Here is a 23,445-nt window from a genome sequence, read left to right as displayed (position 1 = left end):
CATTCATTGTTGTCAATATAGTAATATTCTTTTTTTTTCTCCAGTACTCTTTAAGAAATGAGTGTTTTGTACTACCTTAAATGGATCAATTCATGCCGATTCATTAATTATAATAGCTGTGTAAAAAAAAAAAAAGCTCATTCAACACGTGAGTTGTTGTGTATCTAAAGCACCAAGTTAGCCTTACACAATGAAGGTCGTTTCTTATCTAGTAAGTGAAACTCTCACGTTGGAACCAACGCAGGTTTTATTTATTTATCCATGTGTATGAAAGGTCGAACTTTTAAACAGAACTGACCACTCTATCGAAAGATACACGCTTTTTCTTATTCAGTATATATACTTGACATTTGTTTTGATGAAAATGTCTTGGAATTCCATTGTTGCGTTTATGATTCTTCTGTCCTCTTGTGATGGTGTACGCGAACTTGGAAAAATTCCTCTAAATTCGGCGGCATTTGCTAATGTATACGAAAATCCAAATGCTCGATCTCCAAGTGAAAAATATGACTTGCTTCTGTCAACGTTTTCTGGAAACCCATTTGTTTCAGGGACCGTCAGTCTTTACCGTGGAATAGGACAGCAGATCAAAAATCTCGGGAGTGTTCAGAAAGAAGTTCTTGCCGATCGAATGTCGTGGCCCAATGAGGTGGCCGGAGTACCAGGTTTGACTGTTTTAAGACTCCTTAGCAAAATAGATTATTCATTCATAACTGTAATGCAGTAAAAGTTGCTACATCTGGAAGATTTCAGAAACATGATACAATAATTTTATTGTTTTAGATGAAAACGAAAAACGCGAGATATGGACTTTTATTACTTATCATGAGGATATATAGAAGCAATTTCATATGCTCTAAGTTAAATGTAATGATTCAGTACAGTTAAATTATTTATGAACAACTGTTCAGAGAAATTATTAATGTTAAAGGAGTATTCAAGTTTAATTATCACGCATTTTTTGTAATACAAAAAGTCTACACTATGCATGCAACTATTCCATTTTTAGGTCACCTGAGTAAACTCAGGTGACCTATTGCTATCTGTTTTCGTCCGTCGTCGTGCGTCGTCCGTCGTGCGTTAACATTTGAACATTTTCAGCTTCTTCTCTGCAACCACTGAACCAATTTCAACCAAATTTGGCATAAAGCATCTATGGGAGAAGGGGAACAAAAATTGTGAATTTCATGGTCCCTGCCCCCCTGGGGCCTGAGGGGTGGGGCCAAAACCACTAAAATTAATGCAATCTTTAAAAATCTTCTTCTTTACTCCTGGACATCAAGCAGTCAAACTGTTTGCATGATTGTAATCAGCAATGAGTCCTCTACCAAAATTGTGAAATTCATGGCCCTGGGGGCAGGGGTTCTAGTGCTAGGGCGGGGCTAAATAAGTAGGTAGTGAAAATGCATTATTTCTTTGAAAATCTTCTTCTCTACTCCTGGGTATTAAATAAACCAACTAAGTACATAGTTATGATGAGCAAGAGTGCCTCTACCAAAATTGTGAATTTTATGGCCCCAGGGTCAGGGGTTCTGGTGTTAGGGCGGGGCTCTATTGATTATATAGTGAAAATACATGAATTCTTTGAAAATCTTCTTCTCTGCTCTTGGGTATTAAATAAACTAACTAAGTACATAGTTATGATGAACAAGAGTGCTTCTACCAAAATTGTGAATTTTATGGCCCCAGGGTCAGGGGTTCTTGTTTTAGGGCGGGGCTCTATTGATTATATAGTGAAATGCATGAATTCTTTGAACATCTTAATAATCCTTTGCTCCTGGTTAATATACTAATGATCTAATTACATATTTAAGGCCAGGATTTATTTTATTTTCAGTTTTACAAACCCTCCGCTAAAGGTTTTGAATTTTCAGAAAAAACAAAACAATTTTTTTCTTTCCGATGTCAAATTTGAGTCGGGATCGAGATTTCAAATTTACGAACTCGCACTTCCGGTTTTAAGATGAAATGGCGGGTAAATAAAGCTAGATCTGAGAAGATAGCTTGGTTTAGTGTAAAATTCATCGATACGAGTGCCATTCAAAACGTTTCACCCGTTCAAAGGACAAATAAAATGCTGACGACTTTGTTGCACAATGACATGCTGGTGAGATAATTATGTATTCGTTTCAAAAGTATCTGTCTGTAAATTATTTTCCTCCCCCAGGTTTTAAACTGCCCGTGGTAGCTATTGCATATTGCCAGCGACATTGTTTAGGTCTCTGTTATAATAGTCTAAGCATCATTCTTCAGAAAAGGGTTGCTTATGCATCAGATGTAATGAATAAAACTATGAGAGAAGTTAGGTCCATTTGAGGAAGAAATAAACAATAACCTGGAGAAAAAAAAAATCAACTATTAAAAGGCAAGAATATACAAATGTATACAGGCATGTAGTATCATTTGTATCAGCCAGAAAAATTATTTTACACTTAATTGAAAAAATGTTCACCCTACTCCCCAATACTCCCTGTCTGTTTTATGATAGGAATTATAATTTTAGGCATCAAGTAAATTTTAGAACAATGTCTACACATTCACCTAACAAATATTTAAAAAATGAAGATATATTGAAAGACTTTTAAAGAATTGATTTTTTAAAATATATTTGACCAACATCACAAAATTTATATAACTGCCCAAACTGGCAGATGATGAAATAAGCAATTGAATGTTCTACTTTCCTATTTGTAAGCATTATGTGTCCAGTGGTAAGGAGCCTATTAGAATAGCATAAAAAAGAATGTATAAAAGTTAATAATTGATTTATTTCAAAATTTTTTTTTATTTCCTTCTCCTTCGGGACTTTTTTATTCTCATGTTCATAACTAAACCTAAACATAAAAAAAAAAAATGCTGGCCTTATAATGAAGAAAGGGGCCTCTTTCAAAATAGGTAATTTCAGGGCCGCTGGGTAAGGGGTACCAGGGGGGTACTTTGACTAAAAATGAATTAATGCTGTGAAATCTGCCGTTTGATAAGCAATGGTGCCTCCTTCAAAATTTGTGAATTTGATGGCTTTTGGATTAAAACACGAACCAAATACAATCGCTGGAAAGTTGTTACATGATACTCAGGTGACCTGTAAGGCCCATGGGCCTCTTGTTTATATAAATTCTTTAATTTGATTACTTTAGAAAGCGTCTTTGGGAAGCGTATGGTGGTCATTCCTGACGGTTTTCTAGTCCCGTTTAAGGACGACGGCCACATATATATTGTCGATATATCCGGATCTACCCCCAAGGGACCGTACAAATTGACGGACCACACGGAGGGAAAATGGTTCTACCACCGCGTGCTATGGAAGGACATGGATGGTGATGGCGATTTAGACATTGTCACGTGTAGGGCCAGAGAGCCAGTTTTCTCAATTTTCTGTACGTTTCGAATTATACTAAAATGATTACAAGTTTAAATCCATAAATATTTACATAAGCGATTAGAACTTTTTGCAATAATAATAAAATTTACACTCTTAGAATAAAGATTCATGTTTATTCGTTTACATCTACCGAGTTTTGTTTTTTCCGGTACAACTGCAATCTCAACAGTACACCCAATATTAAGTAATTTTGTTTTGGTTAAATAAGGAACACTTTGAACAATTTTGATATATCTTGTTTCAAAGATTGCAAAGTAATTCTACTGTAGCATCAAAAGATACAGAACTACTCTGGCTAGAAAACCCCGACAGTCATCAGTACACATCTCCATGGAGACAGCATGTAATCACACATGGACCCGATGTTTACTTTCGAAATATAAAGCTGAATACGACAGATGGGGAATATGACGTCATTATTACGTCTGAGTTCTTTGCAAAGAAACTTACCATTCATTGGACAACAGACAGTATGAATAGATGGAATGATTTGTCAAAGGTTTCTGTCTCTCTCTCTTATCTGTTAACGTATATGTATAGATCCCGCCTTTGGGCATCTCAACTTCTCGGGCCTTTCCGACCAGCGGAAAAATCCTCTGACGGAAAGACCCGAGATGATGCGATTGGCCTTTGGGTAGAGCAATCTGCGTTGCAAAATGATAAAAAGATATTTTTTTAGTTATAGTCTTTGTGAAGAGTGAACCAGAAAAGTTACTTTTTGCTCAATTTTGGATTACAAATTATACAAAAATTGAGGTTAAAGTTTTATTTATATATTTCTTTATTAGGTTCATTCCAGAACAGTGGACGCAGCAGCCGGTGCCTTATTTGACATCGAGGTCAATGACCTCAATGGTGATGGCCGTAAAGACCTCCTCGTGGTTTCCAATGGAATGAATGGAAGTGTGTTGGTTTATGAAACTCCAAAGGACTTCCGGTAAGCTTAACTACAGTGGAAGGCAGTCAATTTGAAAGGAATTAGTTTTAATTTTATATAAATTTTACTAAATATATGACACTTTCTTCTATTTACTTTTTTAAAAAATGTTTAGAACGGACAATTTCCCAAGACACACGATAGCAACAAATTTTGTTCCAAGAACAAAAGGCCAAGGAAAAGGTGCTCCTGGATCAGCATTCTGTATTCGACCTCGTGCTTCTGACAAAAGGTTTGTTACAAAATGATTAGTTATGTAAACGGGGAAGCATAATGTCTCATAATTAAAAAAAACTTATTTCGATATTACAGGAAGACACTATTATTGTACACTTTTTCTTATTACTATAGACATTGAAATTACGAAAAATCAAACATGGAATGTTACTGAACCGGCCTTAAAGTTAAAGAAAATATTTCAGGACGACAATATACGCCAAAAATACTATTTGATATTTTAGAATAAATTGATCATACTTTTCTTTACAGTTCACGACCAATGATTCTTGTATCTGGTGACGATGACGGACGAGCTTATTTCCTAGAACCCAACAGTAACAATGCCCTGGACTGGACGTATACTAAAAACACATTCCATGACGCCGGAAGCGGAACTGTGGGACAGATCGCCTTCGCAGACGTCGATGGCGACGATTTTATTGACCTTTTTGTGCCAAACTATAATCTTAACGATGTCTCTATATATTCTTTTGCACCTACTGAGCAAACTGTTTTTGGTTATAAATGACTTTTATAATTGGTATTAATATCATTTTAAGGTTCATATACTACTATTTATATTTTCATTTTTATATTCATCAAGATTTTAAAAGCTATGGAATTTTATAATAGTTATGTAAAGCATATATTGAAACAATTTTCATGCAAATATTGAAATACATATAACTACTATAACTATATGTACATTATGAATGTATGTTTTCTGCATGCTTGTTTATGCAAATAAATGTTAAATACACGTATAAAATAAATACATGTAGCTGTTATTAACAAAAGGGACATGAGTGGTACCTGCATGTACACAAGATCACGAGACTTGTTCTCTTTTTGAATGTTGGCCTTATCTCCAAGTGTTTCGTTTGTCTAACTTTCCCTTTCTATATTATCAAGATCTTGACTTCCTAGGATAAAAGGTCATTTTTGGCCATGATGCTGTTTCTCCTAGAGCCTTTAGTATCCATCTTGCTTGGATGTGGGTATCTGTTGTTATTGTAAGATCATCAATGAACCCATTACAAATAGAGGGAGATTCCAGATGTTGATGTCTTGGGACCTCTGATTTTGCTCGTTCCGGCTTTGATGATCATACTCATGCCCTTTACAAACATGATCACTGAGATGGTACAACCTGCCACAATACCCTTCGGCAGTTTCTGCCAAGATGTTGTATAGCTGGCTGTTGTGAAGCGTAGCTGTATCCCACTGAAGTAACTTTTTATGATCATCCAAAAGTGTTCTGGTATATGGTAGTGCCCAAGGACCTCCACTGTGAGCGTATGTGGGATCGTTCCTTATGCGTTTGCTAAATCTAACTTAACCACCGTGAGATCTCTCTTTCTGACATTTGCTTCATGCAATAGTTTTGTTATGATGCAAGTATGTTCAAACATCCATGTACTCGTCCTTTGTGTACTGATGTATCCACATGCTGATTCTTGCACATGTAAGATGTGATCCTTCTCAGCAGGACTGAGAAGATTTTCCCTTCTACATTTAGCAATTAGATTGTCCAAAACTGATTTATCCCCTCAGAGTTCTCCTCCTTGGTTACAAAGCACTCCAGCCTTCTGCCAACAAGATGGAATCTTCGATCGATCCCTTTCCTCCATATCCCTCTTAATAGTTTCCATGGGTGTCTAACCACTCTCAGATTCTCAAACCCATGCCATCTTGTTTTCTTGCCTTGTAACGATCTTTCGGCAAGAAATTGATACTGGTGACCCATAAAATCTTTTCAGGCAGTACACCATAACAGGAATGCAAACAAACTTACTGAAATTCCCCTGGAAATGAAACCTTACAATCTTACAAGATATAAAGCTTTCATCCAACCTAACCATACAGTTTTAATCCATTTAATAAAATGACGAAGGACCGACGTTTGAAAGGAGGTACTAGGTATTTATTCATTATTTCATCTTCCCATATATTATTGAAAACAATAAACACGATATGGAATATTTAAGCTTAAAAGTCCATTGCAACAACAAAGCAGGGCAAACAAAAACATCTAAAACTTCATAGTGGGATCAAGTGCCATGGAGGAGTAAGCATCTCCTGTCCACCAGTCATACCCGTCGTGTGCTCTTTGTCACGGACTACGTAAAAGACTAACAGTATGTGAAACGTCAGATAGTATTCGACTTTACGTTATTCTGTTTTTGCTGTTCATACCCTTGTTTCATCGTCTTCTTTGCCAGTAGCTCGTTTTGTTTTAGAAGTTTAATCATAAACTGCATAAAGATGCAGTTTATAGGGTATATTGCTTCAAAAATATGGGAGGTTTAAGATACTAGAAGAATTGAAGTATAAATCATGTTTATAATACAAAATTTTGAGGTTAGGTTACAAACTCCTTTTTTTTCCTTAGTAAAATATTCAAATATGAAACAGGTGTGTCAGTCTCTCTGTTGTATATTTTATATCAATTTCATAGGATATCAAATCACCTTAGGAATAGAAACTAAATTTGTTTATTGATAAATGTCGTGGATTTATCTAAATATTGAACTGTACAAGCCACAGCAAGAAACTTCTCTCCATGTAGAAGTTTTTACATTAAAAAATTCTGCTTCACATGAATACAAAAATAGCTCTGCTAATAATGCATGAATCCATGCTTCTCAAATAAGACTTTATATATAAATCAAAATATGACTTCTGCACAGTATCCTTACTTTTCTTAAAATATCAAATATTTCTGTATACATGTAATACTAGTATATTGCTTTTTTGGCTACAAAAGTTGTTTGCTGCATTCTGTTTGTAGATGGCAACTGCTGATGTAGTACCCTCCCTCACAAAGACAACCGTCTCATATGAGGTCATAATTGAAGTTTTATCAGATTTGTAATTGACTCTTTTCTATGGGATGCTAGTGCCAGGTTTTTTATTCGACTTCTAGTTTGTACCATCCAGCGATAACCATTAAAGGTGTAGACTGCATGTGCAGGATGTACATAAGTACATGTAGATGCTAGCACTGTTTTTGGTGGAGGACTAAAGGAGTTTGTGTATATGGTTACTTTATTTGGCTGTGTGTTCAGATTTTGGAAAACTTGCTCACTTCTAGAGAAGATAAGTAGGTACATAACTATAGAAAAGGTGTAAATGCCTCCTGACTTACTAATTTACTATACATGTTCATGTACCTCATACAATGCATCATTTCTATATTTTTTCCATTTGTACAGTGCCCTTGCCTGAATAATTACAACAAAACAACTGTTCTTTTTGGCAAGGAATGAGTTTATTGCTCGAACAAAATATCCCATCTAGATCTTACAGAAACTTCTTTTCACTAAAGAAAACAAATTACATATTGGATGTCATATTTCATCCTGGTCAAAGTTAAACACAAGTTTCCACCCAATGGACAAAAACTGTGTATAAATAAAGGGTTGGGTTCTTCATAATTGGCCAAAGCATTTTGCAGTTTTCAATGGGTATACTGTTTGCCTAAGACAAAAATTAAATATGTTGGAAGCAATATTTTTTAAAAATCATTATAATTAGGAACATTATATAGATAAATCTTGAATATTATCTATGAAACATATATATTATATTAAATAATTTGAACATTAATTAATTGCAGTATTATATTAATCCTTGCTGCTAGTCTTGAGCAAGGAGTCTATAGCTAGGTCACACATATTTACATATACACAGCAACTGTCACAATAAATAGAATAAATGAAACAGATATATCTAAAAGGCTCTATAAAGTAATTAGTGGTTAAAAAACATCTGTAGGCAATTAATCCTAAAAAAGACCAAAGGTAGAATATATCTTTCCACCTTTTATTAACATTTTTGATGTTAAAAAATTTCATATTCCAATATAATTTGTTGTCTATTGGAAAAATCAAAGATTTACATGTACAAGCATGCAGCAATAAAATATTTTTTGGCAGGATAAATAAGTTTCAATAAACAAAACTAAAATTTAAAATAGAATTCCATATTACACAGCACCTTTGACTACGAAAATGAATATGCAATTCACAATATGTTTGTGAAACTATCCCTTTCAGTAATAAGAAAAAACTTTCATACATTCATAACCACATTACATTGTAATCATTTAATATTACCATACATTTGTATGAGATAGCTAACATGTTTACATTATACATTCTAAATTTACACTTGCTATGAGAAATTAGCCACAGTCCAGTCAAAACAATGCTTCAGAAAAATTAAAAAGAGTTCGAAATATGAAACATTTTTATACTGCATGTGTCCAAAATAATTAAAACAAATGTAGGTCGAAGAACATTGGAGTCACACAGGAAGAGAACGTTGAAATCGTGGGTTACTACAGGATAATCGCCAAATAATGATGTTTCCTTTCTAAATTCTTCATTATTGCTATAATCAGCTCTTCTTTGTCTATTTCTGTATAAAAGAAAGAAAGACAATAAATGAACCTTAAGTCTTTATCACATATACTATTGAAATGGAAAGGTCATCACATCATTTCAACAACAATGCAAGTAACAACATAAATACAACATAATACCCGTACTTCAAATTCTAATTTTTTTTTTTAAAATAAAAATATTAAAACTATATTTGATTAAAAAAGTCTGCTGATTCCACTTTAAGGAGGAACAGCCCTCTGCTAAAGGGAAGTAATTCTTAAAATTTAAAAATTCTTTTAAAATACCTTCAAAATGTGGTTGCTGTCAAATTTTGCTTTTGAAAATTATTATAATTTATGAGTTATAATGAAATGAATTTGTACAAGTTCATTTCATTATAACTCATAAATTCCATTTTGAAAGCAGGGGGGTGTTCTCCTTTTATTAACACATTATGTACCATGCTTTACTAGAATTACAAAAAGAATTTTTATAACCCGTTTGAATTGATGAAATTTATTCATTAGCCTTTTTTTTTTTTGTTTAATTCATACTTCAATTCAAGCAGGATATTTTGAAGTCCAAGGGGAAAAACATGACTTAATCTTACTACTTTATTCCTAAAAGCTTACCATCAATTATATTCTTGTGTGGGAAAAGTAAACACTTCATTAGAGGAAGTTTTAGTTGCAGATGCAAATTAAAAATATTGCAAACAGGATGAATGAAATATACAGTTTAAAATTTACAGTCATTCATGAAATTTTCTATAATGGCAATTTTACCCAGCTTGAAGGATGTCTGGTAAAATGCAAACTAGTACAGAACATGTAAAATGCATTAAGTCTTAAAAGTGGAATAAAATAAGCAGAACTATAAAAGTATCTGGATAAAATTCTACTTCAAGATACTGTTATATGGAGAAAGAATGAGGCTAAAATAAGAACTACTTCAAGATATAAAAAAATTAAAATTATCAAGATTATAGGCAAAGGAGTGCAGTTGTTATATTTATTTGGTCTGTGAGCTTGGCAAAATGAGTTTATGGCATGGTGAATTTAGGATATAGGAATGAATTTCTAAAGAGTGATCCAGGACCATTTTTTTGCCTTGAAGGGGGGAATAACTCCTCTACAACATACCTCAATATTTAGCTAGCGTAGAAACCATGGTGATAATTTATTCCGCCTGAAAAGAGTAAGTTTTGCCAGCATTCCAGAACAATGTAAACAAGAAAGTATTTTCACTCAGCATTACCCAGTCAACCATCTATAGTGATGGCACCAGTGTAGTTTGCCAAACATGTGACCAAAAACATAAACTGTCACAATACAATTTAACAAATCATACAGAAATGCAATGAAAACATGGAAGTTAGTACAAAGGACAAGGTCTGGTGATGGCCATATCAATTTTAAGCCTCTTGTTTGTAATACTATAAATAATTAAATAGGCATTTTTAGGAACTCGAAGGTCACTAAAATTCTGTTGACAAATCAATTTACATTGCATTTATGATTAAAGTTACCTTACAAAGCATTATAGAATTATTAAATTTGTGTCTCCCTCACTGTTTGAGTACATATTTATATACATAAATTTATGAACAAACTGCTAAATTTGTTCCCCCTAAACATCCCATTGATATAGTATATTGATAACATATCCAGAAGACAAAAATGTGAAAATTTTTAATTAAGAATCTGACTTCTGATTTGTATTTAATTTGGAATCACATTATGGTATAAAGGGACTGAAGTTATAAAACCTAGTGTAAGATATCCTAAAATTGGCTCAAAATGGTCAAAAAGCTACTTTGTTCTTGAAAACAATAAGTATATTTGAGGTTAATACAGAAAAGATCACCTTTCTTTGGTTTTGATTTTTTAAACTGTTTTTGAGAAGCTGCATCTTTATTAGTTATCATAATTTACAACAACAACATTGGAGGGATTTAATGGATTGAAACACAATTTTTAACTGTACTAAACATAAAAGACTTGTCTATACATGTATGACAGAGTTGTTTGATTTTGTAATTTGATTGAATTATTACTTTCATTACTTGATTTAAATTGGACTTAAGCCTACATCTCTTCTAGTCATGATCAGAATCGATAGAAAACATCAGTAAAATTGATTTTGAAAAATTTGTACACACATTTACTGACATTTTCTTAATGTCAATCAGTGTACTGAATGATGCTAATTTTGAAAATTTGAAACATCTCATTCTTTTTTGCTTGAAATTAGAAATCATATGTATTTCACTTGAAATATACCATTTTTTAAATATCTGTTCAAGGAAACGTATATTGTTTGAAAATATTTAGTGAAATATTACATGAGAACATGACCAAACTTTTTCTGATGGCGAGAAAAGCCAGGAAAAGGGAGAAAAACTTGAGTGGAAAGAAACATCAAAGATGACAAGAATACAAAAAAAAACTTCAGTTGATTTTGTTTTGTTACATGTATATTAAATAGCTTTTGAAATGGTCCAAGATAGCTTTTTTAAAATTAACTTTCATTATTTCTCTCCCTTTAAAGCCTTTTTAATAACACTTTAAAACAAAAGCAAAAACTGAAACCAGAAGCTGAACATGAAAACCTTACCTTTTCTTCTCCTTCTTCATCTAATGCATATTTACTCTGGCCTGTTGACTTCAAATTGCCACGAAAATCTGACTTATCTTTCTTAAGCTTATCAAATCTACAAGACAAAACAAATATGTAATATATATACTCAAGGAATTAATAACTAATAGACTTTGCAAACTAAGGAAAATTTGAAATAGAATAGTTTGCTTACTTGCTCTCTTTGTTGACTTTTCTAAGAACTGGTTTAATGCTGAAAAATCAAAATTGTGAACAGTTAGTAAATTATTTCAGTAAATAAATGTACATATGAACCATCATCTACAAGTGTAAATGTACATTGTATCTAATTTGTACAAATTACTGGTATTTTATCAATGGAAATAAATCCTCATTTGAATATGAGGATAGATTTGTACATGTCTGCCACTGCATATCTACTTACAATTTTCCTTTGGAATCGTTGACCTTAAGAGTTAGAGAGTTGATCTATGAATAAGAGAAAAAAAAATGTGAATACATTGTAAAAGGACAAACATATGTGATAGCAATGACCATACTGTTTACACATCACCATGGTAACAAGTGTGTTACCATGACTACTTACTTCTGCTTCCTGTTTTCTGACTTTCATGTTCCAGTCATACAGTTCTTCTTCTAGAGTGGCCACTAAGGTATGCAGATCCTTACACAGTTTGGCCAGCGCAGCTGTTAAAGGTAGGAGAAAATGCTTTATTCACAAAAAAGACATAAAGCAAGCAATTTTGGCATAAATTCATCTTAATTAAATCTTTAAACACAACATTTTTTTTTGCTCATTATGAGTCTTCTAGATATAATGAAACATTTGTATAAATATCATTCATAAAAATGACATTCATATAACATGCATATGCTTTAATATATTTCGGGAAAATTTCAAGACAAGCATCCATTGTTTTAAGTTTTTCTCAAAATCTAAATTGACATTGTATCTACTTAAAAGTAAAAATACAAGGCAAATAAAAACAAATTAAAAAATGCCAACAAAATACAGTATGTTGGAAATCAACCACAGACAACACCAAAACAGAAAATGAAAATACAACCAATGGCAATGAACATAAACAAACTGATGTGAATAGCATCTCAAACTTCAGTTGCTTTTTACTTCCATACTGTACAAGTCCATTCCAAAAAATTTGATAGTTGTGATCTAAACAGCTTTGTCCTGCTGTACCAAACTTCAGGTAAATCATGCTTCAAAAAATCATGCCTTCAAATGGAGAAAAAACTTGTCCATTGCAGAATACATGTAAAGTAAATTACTGTCTGTATCATGCTTCAACACTGAAATAAACATCTGGCAAAAATGCAATAGACACCATGCCAATCCAATCTAATGTAAGATGCAAAATATCAGGATTCAAATGTCCACAACTCATGCTGCAATGCTTCATGATCTTTTTGACCTTTTGAAGCTGCAATACTTCATGCTTCTTTGAGGCTGCAATGCTTCATGCTTCTGTGAAGCCTACCCTTGTCTTTGCCTGCAGTGTCACAGGGTGGAACTCTTTCATTGATGTATCTCTCCTTCTCCTCTGCCTTAGCCTTAGCTTCGTTTCTCAAATCCTCTGCTGCTTTGGCCATAATGAGAGCCTTTGAACAAATTCCAGTAAGTGTTTCTTAATCTGTTTTCCAAATATTTCCTCATGTCAAATTCATGCCATTCCCATGCCAATTGGCCCCAAAAAGTTGCAAGTCAAAAAATGCCATTCACTTGTACAAAGTCTTATGACTACAAATGTTTATGCCAGTTAAGGCAGGAGACTTTGAACTATTAACTGGATGTAGACTATAAATTTCATGCAAAGTGACTTTACATGCTGTTTTGCTCAGAGCTTTACACATCTTTGATTCAAAATACATTTCAAGAAGTGGTTGTGTCATTTCTTCCATTTAATACATTCCATGACTATTTTGTCTCTTAAAGTTGTGCATATCTGAAGCAAAGACTCTGGGATTCTTCACAACAGTTAAACTATAATTCAAATTATCCTGTGTACATTACTATCTAAACAACTGTGATACATTCTTTTCTAACATAGTGCAGCCTGAAAAATATGAAATATAAGAATTCTACAAAGGCAAAAATTGAAAGAGATCAACAAAAATACCTTTACTCATGCTTTCCAGATCAGAAGGGAGGGGGGTAACTCTGTGCAATGCTCCAGATTTTAAATGTGAGCTTTGAAAGGATGAATCGCTGGACATGCTCCCTTCATCTTCATCATCAGCTGACTCAGATTCGCCATGCAAGTCCTAACAACAACATGCTTATGGTCATGCTTGTCAGAAATTCTAGACACTAACTCTCAACATTTTTTAAATTTAAAACTCAGAATGTGCCTTTAAATTACAATGGCCTGTTGAAATTCTTTCAAAGTTGAAGCATTATTTTGTTTTTAAATTAAACAGTTTCTTTTACAAAGTTGAAAACTTAGATGTTATGATTAGTGTTATCAAAATTTATATTAACAGTGTATCTGAAAATTTATTATGAAAAAAAAAATCATTTCCTTTGGATGAGAAGTCTAATGACCAGAAAAAGGGATCATGTAAAATACATCTACATTGTCAAAAAGCTACAAAAATATTCATTGTTCGTTCAAATTAATTTAATTCTGTAAACTGAATTATTTATGATTCAAGAAAACGAGGGGATCGATCAACTCATATTAAAACAAAAAAATTAATCAGAAGAAATACAAGAGGCCCAGGGGCCACAGCGCTCACCTGAGCACATCGGCTAAGAAAAATACATATCAGATCAGAACTAAAAGTTTACTGAGGTTGGGGGGGGGGGGGAGGCTTGAATTTTAACCCTCCATGGGATTCTGATTTGAATGAACTAGAATCTACATTACCTGAGAATGATTCCATATAAATATTACTAATCATGGCTTTGAAGTACTTGAAAAGAAGATTTTCAAACGTTTCCCTATTTATTCCTATGTAATCTTTTGATCGGCCATTTTGGCCACATCCTACCCCTGGCGGTCATGATTTGAACAAACTAGAATCTACACTACCTGATGATAATTTCACATGAGTTTCATCTTTCCTGTCTCAATGGTTCTTGAGAAAAAGATTTTAAAAGATTTTTCCTATATATTCCTATGTGAAACTCTGATCGGCCATTTTGGCCCCATCCTACCCCGGGGGTCATGATTTGAACAAACTAGAATCTACACTACCTGAGGATAATTTCACATGAGTTTCATCTTTCCTGTCTCAATGGTTCTTGAGGAAAAGATTTTTAAAGATTTTTCCTATATATTCCTATGTGAAACTTTGATCGGCCATTTTGGCCCAACCCTACCCCTGGGGGTCATGATTTGAACAAACTAGAATCTACACTACCTGAGGGTGATTTCACATGAGTTTCATCTTTCCTGGCCCAGTGGTTCTTGAGAAAAAGATTTTTAAAGATTTTTCCTATATATTCCTATGTGAAACTTTGATCGGCCATTTTGGCCCCACCCTACCCCCGGGGGTCATGATTTGAACACTACTTGAGGATGATTCCACATGAGTTTCATCTTTCCTGGCCCAGTGGTTCTTGAGAAGAAGATTTTTAAAAAATGCCACTAATTTTTCTCTAATTCATAATTATCTCCCCTTGGTAAAGGGCATGGCCCTTCATTTGAACAAACTTAAATCCCCTTTACCAAAGGATACTTTGTGGCAAGTTTGTTTGAAATTGGCCCAGTGGTTCTTGAGAAGAAGATGAAAATGTGAAAAGTTTACAACGACAACAACAACTACGACGACGACAACGACAGACGACGGACAAATGTTGATCAGAAAAGCTCACTTGAGCCTTCGGCTCAGGTGAGCTAAAAAGGAAAGGAATTCAGTATGAAATTTAAATAGAATAGAGTGATACAACAGTAAATTCTGCAATTTCATTTTTTTTTCTTTCTACGCTATTAAAAATTTCTTTGGGCTAGTAATAATGTCAAATCCACTAGCCTACTGGCTTGTGTCTCAGAAAAGTTTTCGTAAAGACTGAAGATGAAGTGTTATTTGAATTTTTAAACTTAATTAATGGTCATGTGACTTGAAAAACTTAATTTAAATTAATTGGCCTTGGTACTATAATTTACCTTGAATGAAAGCATACCTTAACACCGCTTTATAAAAAAAAGCTACAAAATATTATTCATGAATTTGACATCAGGTCAAGCATGGATGTCTGAACAAAATTCTGATTGCTTCATACATGCCAACTTTTGAAAATTTTCTTGGGGGAGATTTCGCGTAACGACATTTTTCAAAGTTCTAAATTCGCGGCATTTTGTCGTGAAACTAATATTTTATCATTTTTTTTTTTAAACACCAATCTTATTCATTGTGGACACATATTTATCTATAATCTTTACCTCTTAAAGTGTTTTCTTCTCTATCAACTTCAACAAAAACACAACTTGAAATTTTACAAAAATTCATTTTTTAAATCAACAATAATTATTTAATACAGAGATCAACATAACCCATCCCTGCCCTGAGCAATAAGATATATTTGCTTTAAATTACAGAAAAGGATGACACAATAAAATATTATTTACAAATATTATTTACAAAAAACCTAAAGAAAGTTATATGTATTCAGCTACTGTTGATAAATTAGACATTTTTGTAAATCTACTTAAGCATGTTAAGACACATTCATCAAAGGAATTAAGATGAGGATTGACAGTTCTTATTATAACCAACACAGGCCTTCTTTGCTGTTTTGAGGAGGTCCTTTGAAGGTTTAAGGGTATGGCATTCCTGAGCAATGCTTGATATTTTATTTTCATGGGGTTGTAGCCGACACGTTACTTTTTCATACAATATTCTAAGATTCATTCCATTTTTTATTCATGTCATTTTCATATGCAAAAACTGTTATTAAAGTTAATGTACACTTAAGCTTCTATAACAAGAGCATGCAAGACAGAAGAGAGAGTTGCAGGCAATATTAATGAGGTTGATGGTATATGAACTGTTTTTGATTTATGGATGAATTTTTCAATTTAGTAGTTTTCAAAGAAGGGGATAAGGATTGAACGTGTTTCTTATCAAAAATACATATCATTATAACATTTTAAATTTCTGAGCAAGAAATATTTTTACATATATAATGCACTGTGCAAAAAAACTGCAGAATATTTGAGAAATGACTGATTTTTGGTCTTGAAGTGCATGGATATGACCTACATTCTGAGTGGATATGACCTACTTTGAGTTTATTCTTCTTTTCTTTGTCTAGGCCTCCCAACCCTTTCCTCTTGCGAGATCTCTTCTTTTGTTCTTCTTCCATCCTTCTTGCTGCCTACGAAATGGAAATAACGCCTGTCCAATTCACTCTGCCCTAAAACACTCCACCATTTTCCTTGTCATGTGACATATCACATGATCAGCCTTCTCCCTATTCCCATTTTTTTTCAAATGAAGGCCAGCACCTCTGTTTATGCTGTGCTTTTACTATTAGAAGTGCAATTTTACTGGATAGTATAATATTTGACGATAATATACACTTCTACAAGACAGTTATTTCAATTGTTTATATATGTATATGAATACAGAGGGAAAGTCTATCTGAAATTTGGCTGTATTAGGAGTTTCTTTTTATTTCTTTTTTTTTTTTTTTGGAAAAAAGGAAAAATTTACTTTCGAAAAATGTGAAATGTGAGATTAGTCATGAGACACAGGACGAATGGGAACACTTCACGACTCTATACGCCATGTGCGAACCATGTGGCAATGTCTATTTCTATGGCATTCCCTCTATCCTAGGAGTCTAACGCTTTCAATTTTTTTAATTAATCATGCATAGAATTAACAGTGGTGATTTTCTACCATGCAACTAATTTCTCTGTGTGAAATGACAATATTAAATCTCTACATTTTTTCCCCTGTGAAAAATCTGTTCTAATTAGAACTGAGCAATTAAGAAATCATCATCAATTAATTTTCTACTAAATTCCTTGCAAACATATTTCAGTCTTGACATGTTTTTCATGAATTTGTCTTAACTCTGTTAAGTAAACAACAAATTCATTTTTCATTTTCAGATGGAGGAAATCATCACTGTTTCATCTTATGACATGTGGACACACATTATATCAAATGTCTATACAGTAAAAATTAGGGAAACATGACTGACACAAGTGTCATGCATGAATCGCATGTTTATATTCTTATAGGCAGAGGAGAGGGTTTCTACTACGATGCTAAAAACTTGATATTTTATCCTGAATAAAGTGCTCATACAGACATAACTGTGTGTTTTCAATATCAGTATACTGTATCAGAAGTAGTTTGTATGTACTAAAAAATATTTGCCTTCTGCTGATCAATTTCTGTTTTTTTTTTTTTTTTTTTTTTTTTTTTTTTTTGTAAATAAATATATGCAATGACAAAATGTATTCAAAGATTTTTTCTCTCTCTTTTTTTCTTTGAATTATTGCAAAGTATATAAAAACCAAAGCTACACATTGATCTACAAAAAACTATTAGCAAACAGAAATACACATTGCCACTTTATAATTTTTTATCTGATTTAGTCAATTTTCAAATAAATTTTTTCCCCTTCTATACAGCATCCTTAACATTAACTGAATGAATTTTTGAAATTTCTGATGATTTGATTGGATACGTACTTCTTCTCGCTCCGCCTCTTCACGTTCCAATCGCTCGCGCTCGATTCTCTCTTCTTCTTCCTGATTCATAAATGATATTAAAAAATTTAAAAAAGTATACTATTTCAATGAAGTTTTTTTAGTCACCCAAAATAATCCTAAATACTGTATACAGGTTTTATTGCCCCTTAAGACTTATGATTAATTTTTTCCCATTTAAAATTTCCCAAGATGGAGTTAAGAGATGCACTGTAATGCACCTTCTTCTCCATTTTCCCCATATAAAATTTGCCCAATTATTAATTTTCATGGAACTGTTTACGTGTGCTTAGCAACTGCCTCTGTGAATTTCGAACCCGACGTATTTAATATGCAGAATGATGGCACGCGAGGGAACATAACTGTGTTCAGGAGGGCAACATAACTGTTTCCGGTGGAACATAACTGTATCAGGCGTGATACACAATAAAAAATATTATATTTGTGATATATCAAAAAATGTTATATAATGAAATCATAACTAGAAGTTCAATACTTCTTACTTATACCTACCTGAGTTTGAAATGTCCCTTCTACTGTTATGACATCAATTGCAAGACTTACCTTTTGAGATCCATTTGTACGGTGCCAACCATTGGTTGTTATGGTAACTGGTGTAGCAACAACAACAACATCCTAAAAGTTTGAATGTGCACATGCCATTATAAGCCTGTTTTCATGCAAGTTACTTTGCCTTTTGTCACATATGAAAAAGAATTTTAAACAATAAAAAAATAAGGTGTGAGTAACACAACAAAAGAAAAATGTTTATATTCAAATGTAAAATGCAAGCAAGTCAACATAAAAACAACATATTCCATGCAATTTACCATTGATTGCAAGAGACCAGCTGAAAATAGGAACAGTTTCAAAAATCAGTGAACAATTCTGAATCTTTCAAATCATTAGGTTTCTTTCATTAAAATATTTCCAAGTGATCTTTGACCTACTTTCTGACTATCTACAGAGGATGTTGAAATTGGCCTTGACCTAGCTGGAGAAATGACCTGGTTGTCTTGAGATGAGGCTGAGAAAAGGTTAGTTCTGGAAGGTGAGAGAGGTTCTCTGTGAATTGTAGTGTGGGACACTTGTTCTTTGTCATTTGGAGATGGCAGAGACCCTTGTCTATCAAACTGCCATCTTTCTGTTACTTTAGATCCCATTGATTTTTGCCTCCTTAAACTGGTGGAGCCTGGCTCGGGTTTTCCTGCTGAATCTACCTGTGACCATTGTCGTCTTATTGAGGAAACATCTTTAAATGACTCTGAGCGCTCAAGGTCTGTGGGTGTGGTCACATGATTATCATTTAAAGATTCCTTAGAAGTTATAAATTTGGATGCCAACAGAGTTACTGTTCCTGATTTGCGTGAGGCACCATTGTCCATATTTGATGTGCTTGTGGCTTTAAAACTTGTGGCTAAAGGAGATTTCTGTGAATCTGCTGGAGGGTGCCATCTGTCCAACACTTTTTTACTTCCGAATCGGGGTGAATCCATTTTCTCCTAAAAAGATATAGAAATAGTTAAAAAGATTTCTGAATCACTTATGTGCAACTTTGATTTTTTTATTGAATACACAGTTAGGGACTTACTGTAATGTTAAGATGTCACTTGCAATCACTTGTGTGCAACTTTAATTTTTTTATCAAATACACAGTTTTTTTTGTGAATAGCGGTTCGGGTTCGAAGGTTACTTACTGTAATGTTATGGCGGCAAGATGAGTTTCACTTGCACTTAAAGTTGTGCCACAAAAAACTAGCTTGCCACCTGTGTACACACAACGCGATCAGGCAGTTGCAATATCCATGTAATTTCTTTCCCTATTGTGATATATTGCAATACAAAATACAAAAAATATATCAACATGCCTTATATAGTTACTCATAATCATGTTTCATCAAATCTAGGGTTTTAGATGTTTGAAATTCTTACTTATGTTTTCTTTCATAAAAAGCTTAAAATTATATTATTATTTTTTTACAGAAAACTGATCAAAAAAGTTGAATATTGCTTTCCATACCCGCTTTTGGATATCTTTGAGTCTATCTGTTCCAGGGGAGAACACTTTGGCATGATATAAATGTACGTCTTTGGCTGAATCCTGTTAAAAAGAAGCAGATTTTTAACAATATAATCTAAATAAACAAGTTTTTTTTTCATATAAAAACATAGTTCTTTAAATATTTCACAATTCATTACATGTATTTCCTAACCTTTGGTGAATTTTGCAGAGAAGATTGAAATTTGTTCAATCTTTCTTGGACATGTGACTGACTTGACTCATCCAAACTAAGGTTGCCTGGCTGAAAAATGAGATTCAGGAGCTATTAAAATATTCTGTATTCATTATCCAATTTCTTTGAAAACCAAATGCCAAAACAAGAAGGTAAAGGTCATTTAGCTTACATGATGTCTTCTGTTAGATCCGTCTTTCCTCAGGACCTCAACATGAAGTCCATTTGATTTTTGCTCCTCCATCCTGTCCTCAAAGAACGTCTTTAACTGACTGGTTTTGTTGCTCTCTGATTTCCTCCTATCCATTTCTAACAAATTATTGCCTCTGTTTGAATGATTATTCCAACTATCCTCATCAATAAACAAGTCCTCATTCACTGTGTCTTTTGCACTTTGTAAGTTGCGTATCCTCTCGTTAATTTTCAATTCCTGCTCTTCTCGTTCTTTTCTCTGTCTTTCCAGGATATTGTCAATTTCTTCCTGTGTAAACCATGCAGAAAAAGACATGCAGAAACAAACGTCATGCTGTTATGTAACAAGCATATGTTGTTATTTTTGGGGACACATTAAATAAAATCTTGGGTATGAAATCAAAGCAAACAGTCACACAATATTTTTTCAAAATAAAAACTTCAGTAATACATTTACAATTTTTTTTCACTACTTTTAAACACTCAAGCATTTCACTTACTTTAATGTTCTCTATCCTCATAAGTGTTTGTTGAATGACCATGATTTGTATTCAACGCTTTCTACCTTTTTGACATACTACCTTCTCTCCTGACTGACCCAGAAGTTAACCTTTGACCTACCCTCTTAGCACGTTCTGCCTCCTCTTGCCTTCTTCTTTCCTCGTCCTGTCTCCTTCTCTCTTCCTCCTGTTGTCTCCTGATCTCCTCCTGTCTCGCCCGTTCTTCTGCCTCCTCCTCTTTGCGAGCTCGCTCCTCTTCCTCGAGCCTGTCCTGCTCGGCTTGTGCTGCTCGACGCTTGCGAGCTTCCTCCTCTGGGTCTACTTGTGGTTCTTCGGGAGCTGCTGGGGTGTCCTAAATGTTGACAGATTGAAATTAGTATTTATTTAGGTTACGACCTATCAAAATGTCAAGGTCAATCAAAGTCAAAACTGAAGATCAAGATGTGTACTGATGGCTTTATGGAAAAATGAAATATGCATGAGAGCTGGTGGAAGATATAAATGTATCAACAATCTTATTATAATGGAAGAAATGAACAATGAAATAAGTATTTTTAAAAAAAATTATAGATCATATCTCATATATTTCCCATGTACCTCATTTTCAGGTATGAACGTGCATTTAATAATACTAAATGTACAGAAATAATTTTCTTTATAAATATACTTGCAAGCAACAATTCTTAAAGACTAAATACTACTGACAATATCTATTTCACAATATTGACATATAAATACTTTCTACATAAGCGAACTAACAATTCTGATTGATCAAAAATTTCTTAAATCAATGCCATTATTAGGTATGGCAAATGTTGTGCATATGGGTCAAACAGTGATGACTGGACTTCATTGGAGCATTGGGAATATTATTACTTTCTTATAGAAACACCAGAGGTATTGGAATATGGACAAAGTTTCAATGGATTCAATAAATTCTAAGTCTACTCCAAGGGCCAAAGAGTGTAGTGTAAAGAGTTTGGTATGTCCTTCTTTTGAAGGAAATGGATGGCTAAAGGTCATTTTAAAACATGCTGCTTGAGTGCTTATAATTCTACTGGACATATAACATGCATCTTACAAGACAGTGCTTTTGTCAAATACCCTTTCACCTCAAGGAGATTCAGTATCTTATTTGTATTAGGAGGAGCCCATCATTTTAACAATAATTTGGGATTTGGAAATCCATGAAAATGAATGTTTAGGACGATTTCTATTGATCATTCTATCATCATTGGTAACTGGGGATTGGGCAGTGTGTGTGTGTGTGCGAAGTTAGAATGAATGAGGATGAAATTAGTGCAGCTAGCTCTACGTATTGTAATGGATTTGATTCTGGAGCACATTTCCATGGAAACAACACCGTTTTACCTCCTCGTCATATCCGCGTCGGCGACGTGAACGCGTGCTTGTGTATGATGATTCCTGTATGCAAATGAGTGGTCAAACACAAATGAACAAACACAAACAATCAAACGATTTACAACTAAATGTCCCAGATTGCTAGTCAGAATGATCTAAAGTAGACTAGAGTCCTAATCTATACATCTAACTACCTAAAGAAAATGTTAAATGGATCTACAGTCTAAAAGTAAAGAAGTCTATATCTATCATGAGTCCTTAAATTTTACACTGCATTCCTTACTCTTTCTCAACCCTTTTAAATAGATTTGGTAGATCAATTCCTTTCCACACCCCCAACCGCCCCATACCCTCTTACCTATTCATAATTATCAAAGAATACTTAGACCTGAATTAGATTGGTAATTTCTAGACTACTTTATTAGAAATGCAAAATCTAATTTGCCTATCTCCTATCAAAAGAGCCAGAAAAGTTCAATTAAAAAAACAAAAAAACAAGACTTCAACTTTAACCTCCTTACCTCAGTGGCATCAGTTTCGTCCTCTGTACCTCGGCGGCGACTGCGGCGACTGGTGGTGGTTTCCTCTGTGGTCTCCGAGGACCTACAAATCAAAACCAAAAAACGTTTGAAAATCGCTAAGATTATTAATGCATATCTATATAAAATCCAAACATTTCCTTTCTTCAATCATTTGTTTAAAATTCTCACTTTGTTTTGTAAATCCATAAAATCAGTTTGAAATAGTGGGAAGAAATACCTTAAAATATCATTATTTGTCAATTTTTAGTCCATATGGTTAAGCACATGTCACCTAGAAATATTTTTCATGCCTTTTGCATTCAATCATTTAAGTATTATATTCCAAGCTTAAATGTCTCTGAAAACAATACCTTCTTCTGCACACAGGTTTTGAAACAAAGAATT

At 33.5% G+C, this 23,445-nt stretch overlaps 2 protein-coding genes across 16 annotated transcripts in view; one reads left to right on the top strand and one right to left on the bottom strand.

The window, feature by feature from the left end:
* Window positions 1-232: 232 nt before the first annotated feature.
* On the top strand, window positions 233-5,229 carry LOC134282852 (uncharacterized). Its single transcript, XM_062765241.1, has 6 exons — window positions 233-665; window positions 3,138-3,377; window positions 3,652-3,881; window positions 4,171-4,319; window positions 4,435-4,551; window positions 4,809-5,229. The coding sequence occupies exons 1-6, from the start codon at window positions 359-361 to the stop codon at window positions 5,065-5,067; spliced, it is 1,302 nt and encodes a 433-aa protein (XP_062621225.1). The 5' UTR covers window positions 233-358; the 3' UTR covers window positions 5,068-5,229.
* A 2,558-nt stretch (window positions 5,230-7,787) lies between these two features.
* Window positions 7,788-23,445, bottom strand: part of LOC134282902 (troponin I-like) — a 37,751-nt gene continuing 22,093 nt past the window's right edge. For 9 of the 15 annotated variants that reach the window (XM_062765318.1, XM_062765322.1, XM_062765325.1 and 6 more), the window contains 12 exons: window positions 23,041-23,122; window positions 22,529-22,582; window positions 21,279-21,509; window positions 18,214-18,273; window positions 16,791-16,883; window positions 13,042-13,162; window positions 12,132-12,232; window positions 11,970-12,013; window positions 11,739-11,777; window positions 11,543-11,639; window positions 10,069-10,114; window positions 7,788-8,960 (listed from right to left, as the gene is read on the bottom strand). In XM_062765318.1, the coding sequence (XP_062621302.1) occupies window positions 10,106-10,114; window positions 11,543-11,639; window positions 11,739-11,777; window positions 11,970-12,013; window positions 12,132-12,232; window positions 13,042-13,162; window positions 16,791-16,883; window positions 18,214-18,273; window positions 21,279-21,509; window positions 22,529-22,582; window positions 23,041-23,122 (931 nt within the window). In that variant the 3' untranslated portion in view covers window positions 7,788-8,960; window positions 10,069-10,105. Of the gene's footprint in view, window positions 8,961-10,068; window positions 10,115-11,542; window positions 11,640-11,738; window positions 11,778-11,969; window positions 12,014-12,131; window positions 12,233-13,041; window positions 13,163-16,790; window positions 16,884-18,213; window positions 18,274-18,795; window positions 18,868-19,181; window positions 19,743-21,278; window positions 21,510-22,528; window positions 22,583-23,040; window positions 23,123-23,445 lie in introns of those variants that run through there. The other 6 variants (XM_062765323.1, XM_062765331.1, XM_062765327.1 and 3 more) reach the window with 5 other exon arrangements.

The sequence above is a fragment of the Saccostrea cucullata genome, unplaced genomic scaffold (assembly GCF_032062105.1).
Source record: "Saccostrea cucullata isolate Sc308-1 unplaced genomic scaffold, CSIRO_AGI_Scuc_v1 ctg406, whole genome shotgun sequence".
NCBI lineage: Eukaryota > Metazoa > Mollusca > Bivalvia > Ostreida > Ostreidae > Saccostrea > Saccostrea cuccullata.
This window is presented reverse-complemented; position numbering and strand designations above follow the sequence as displayed.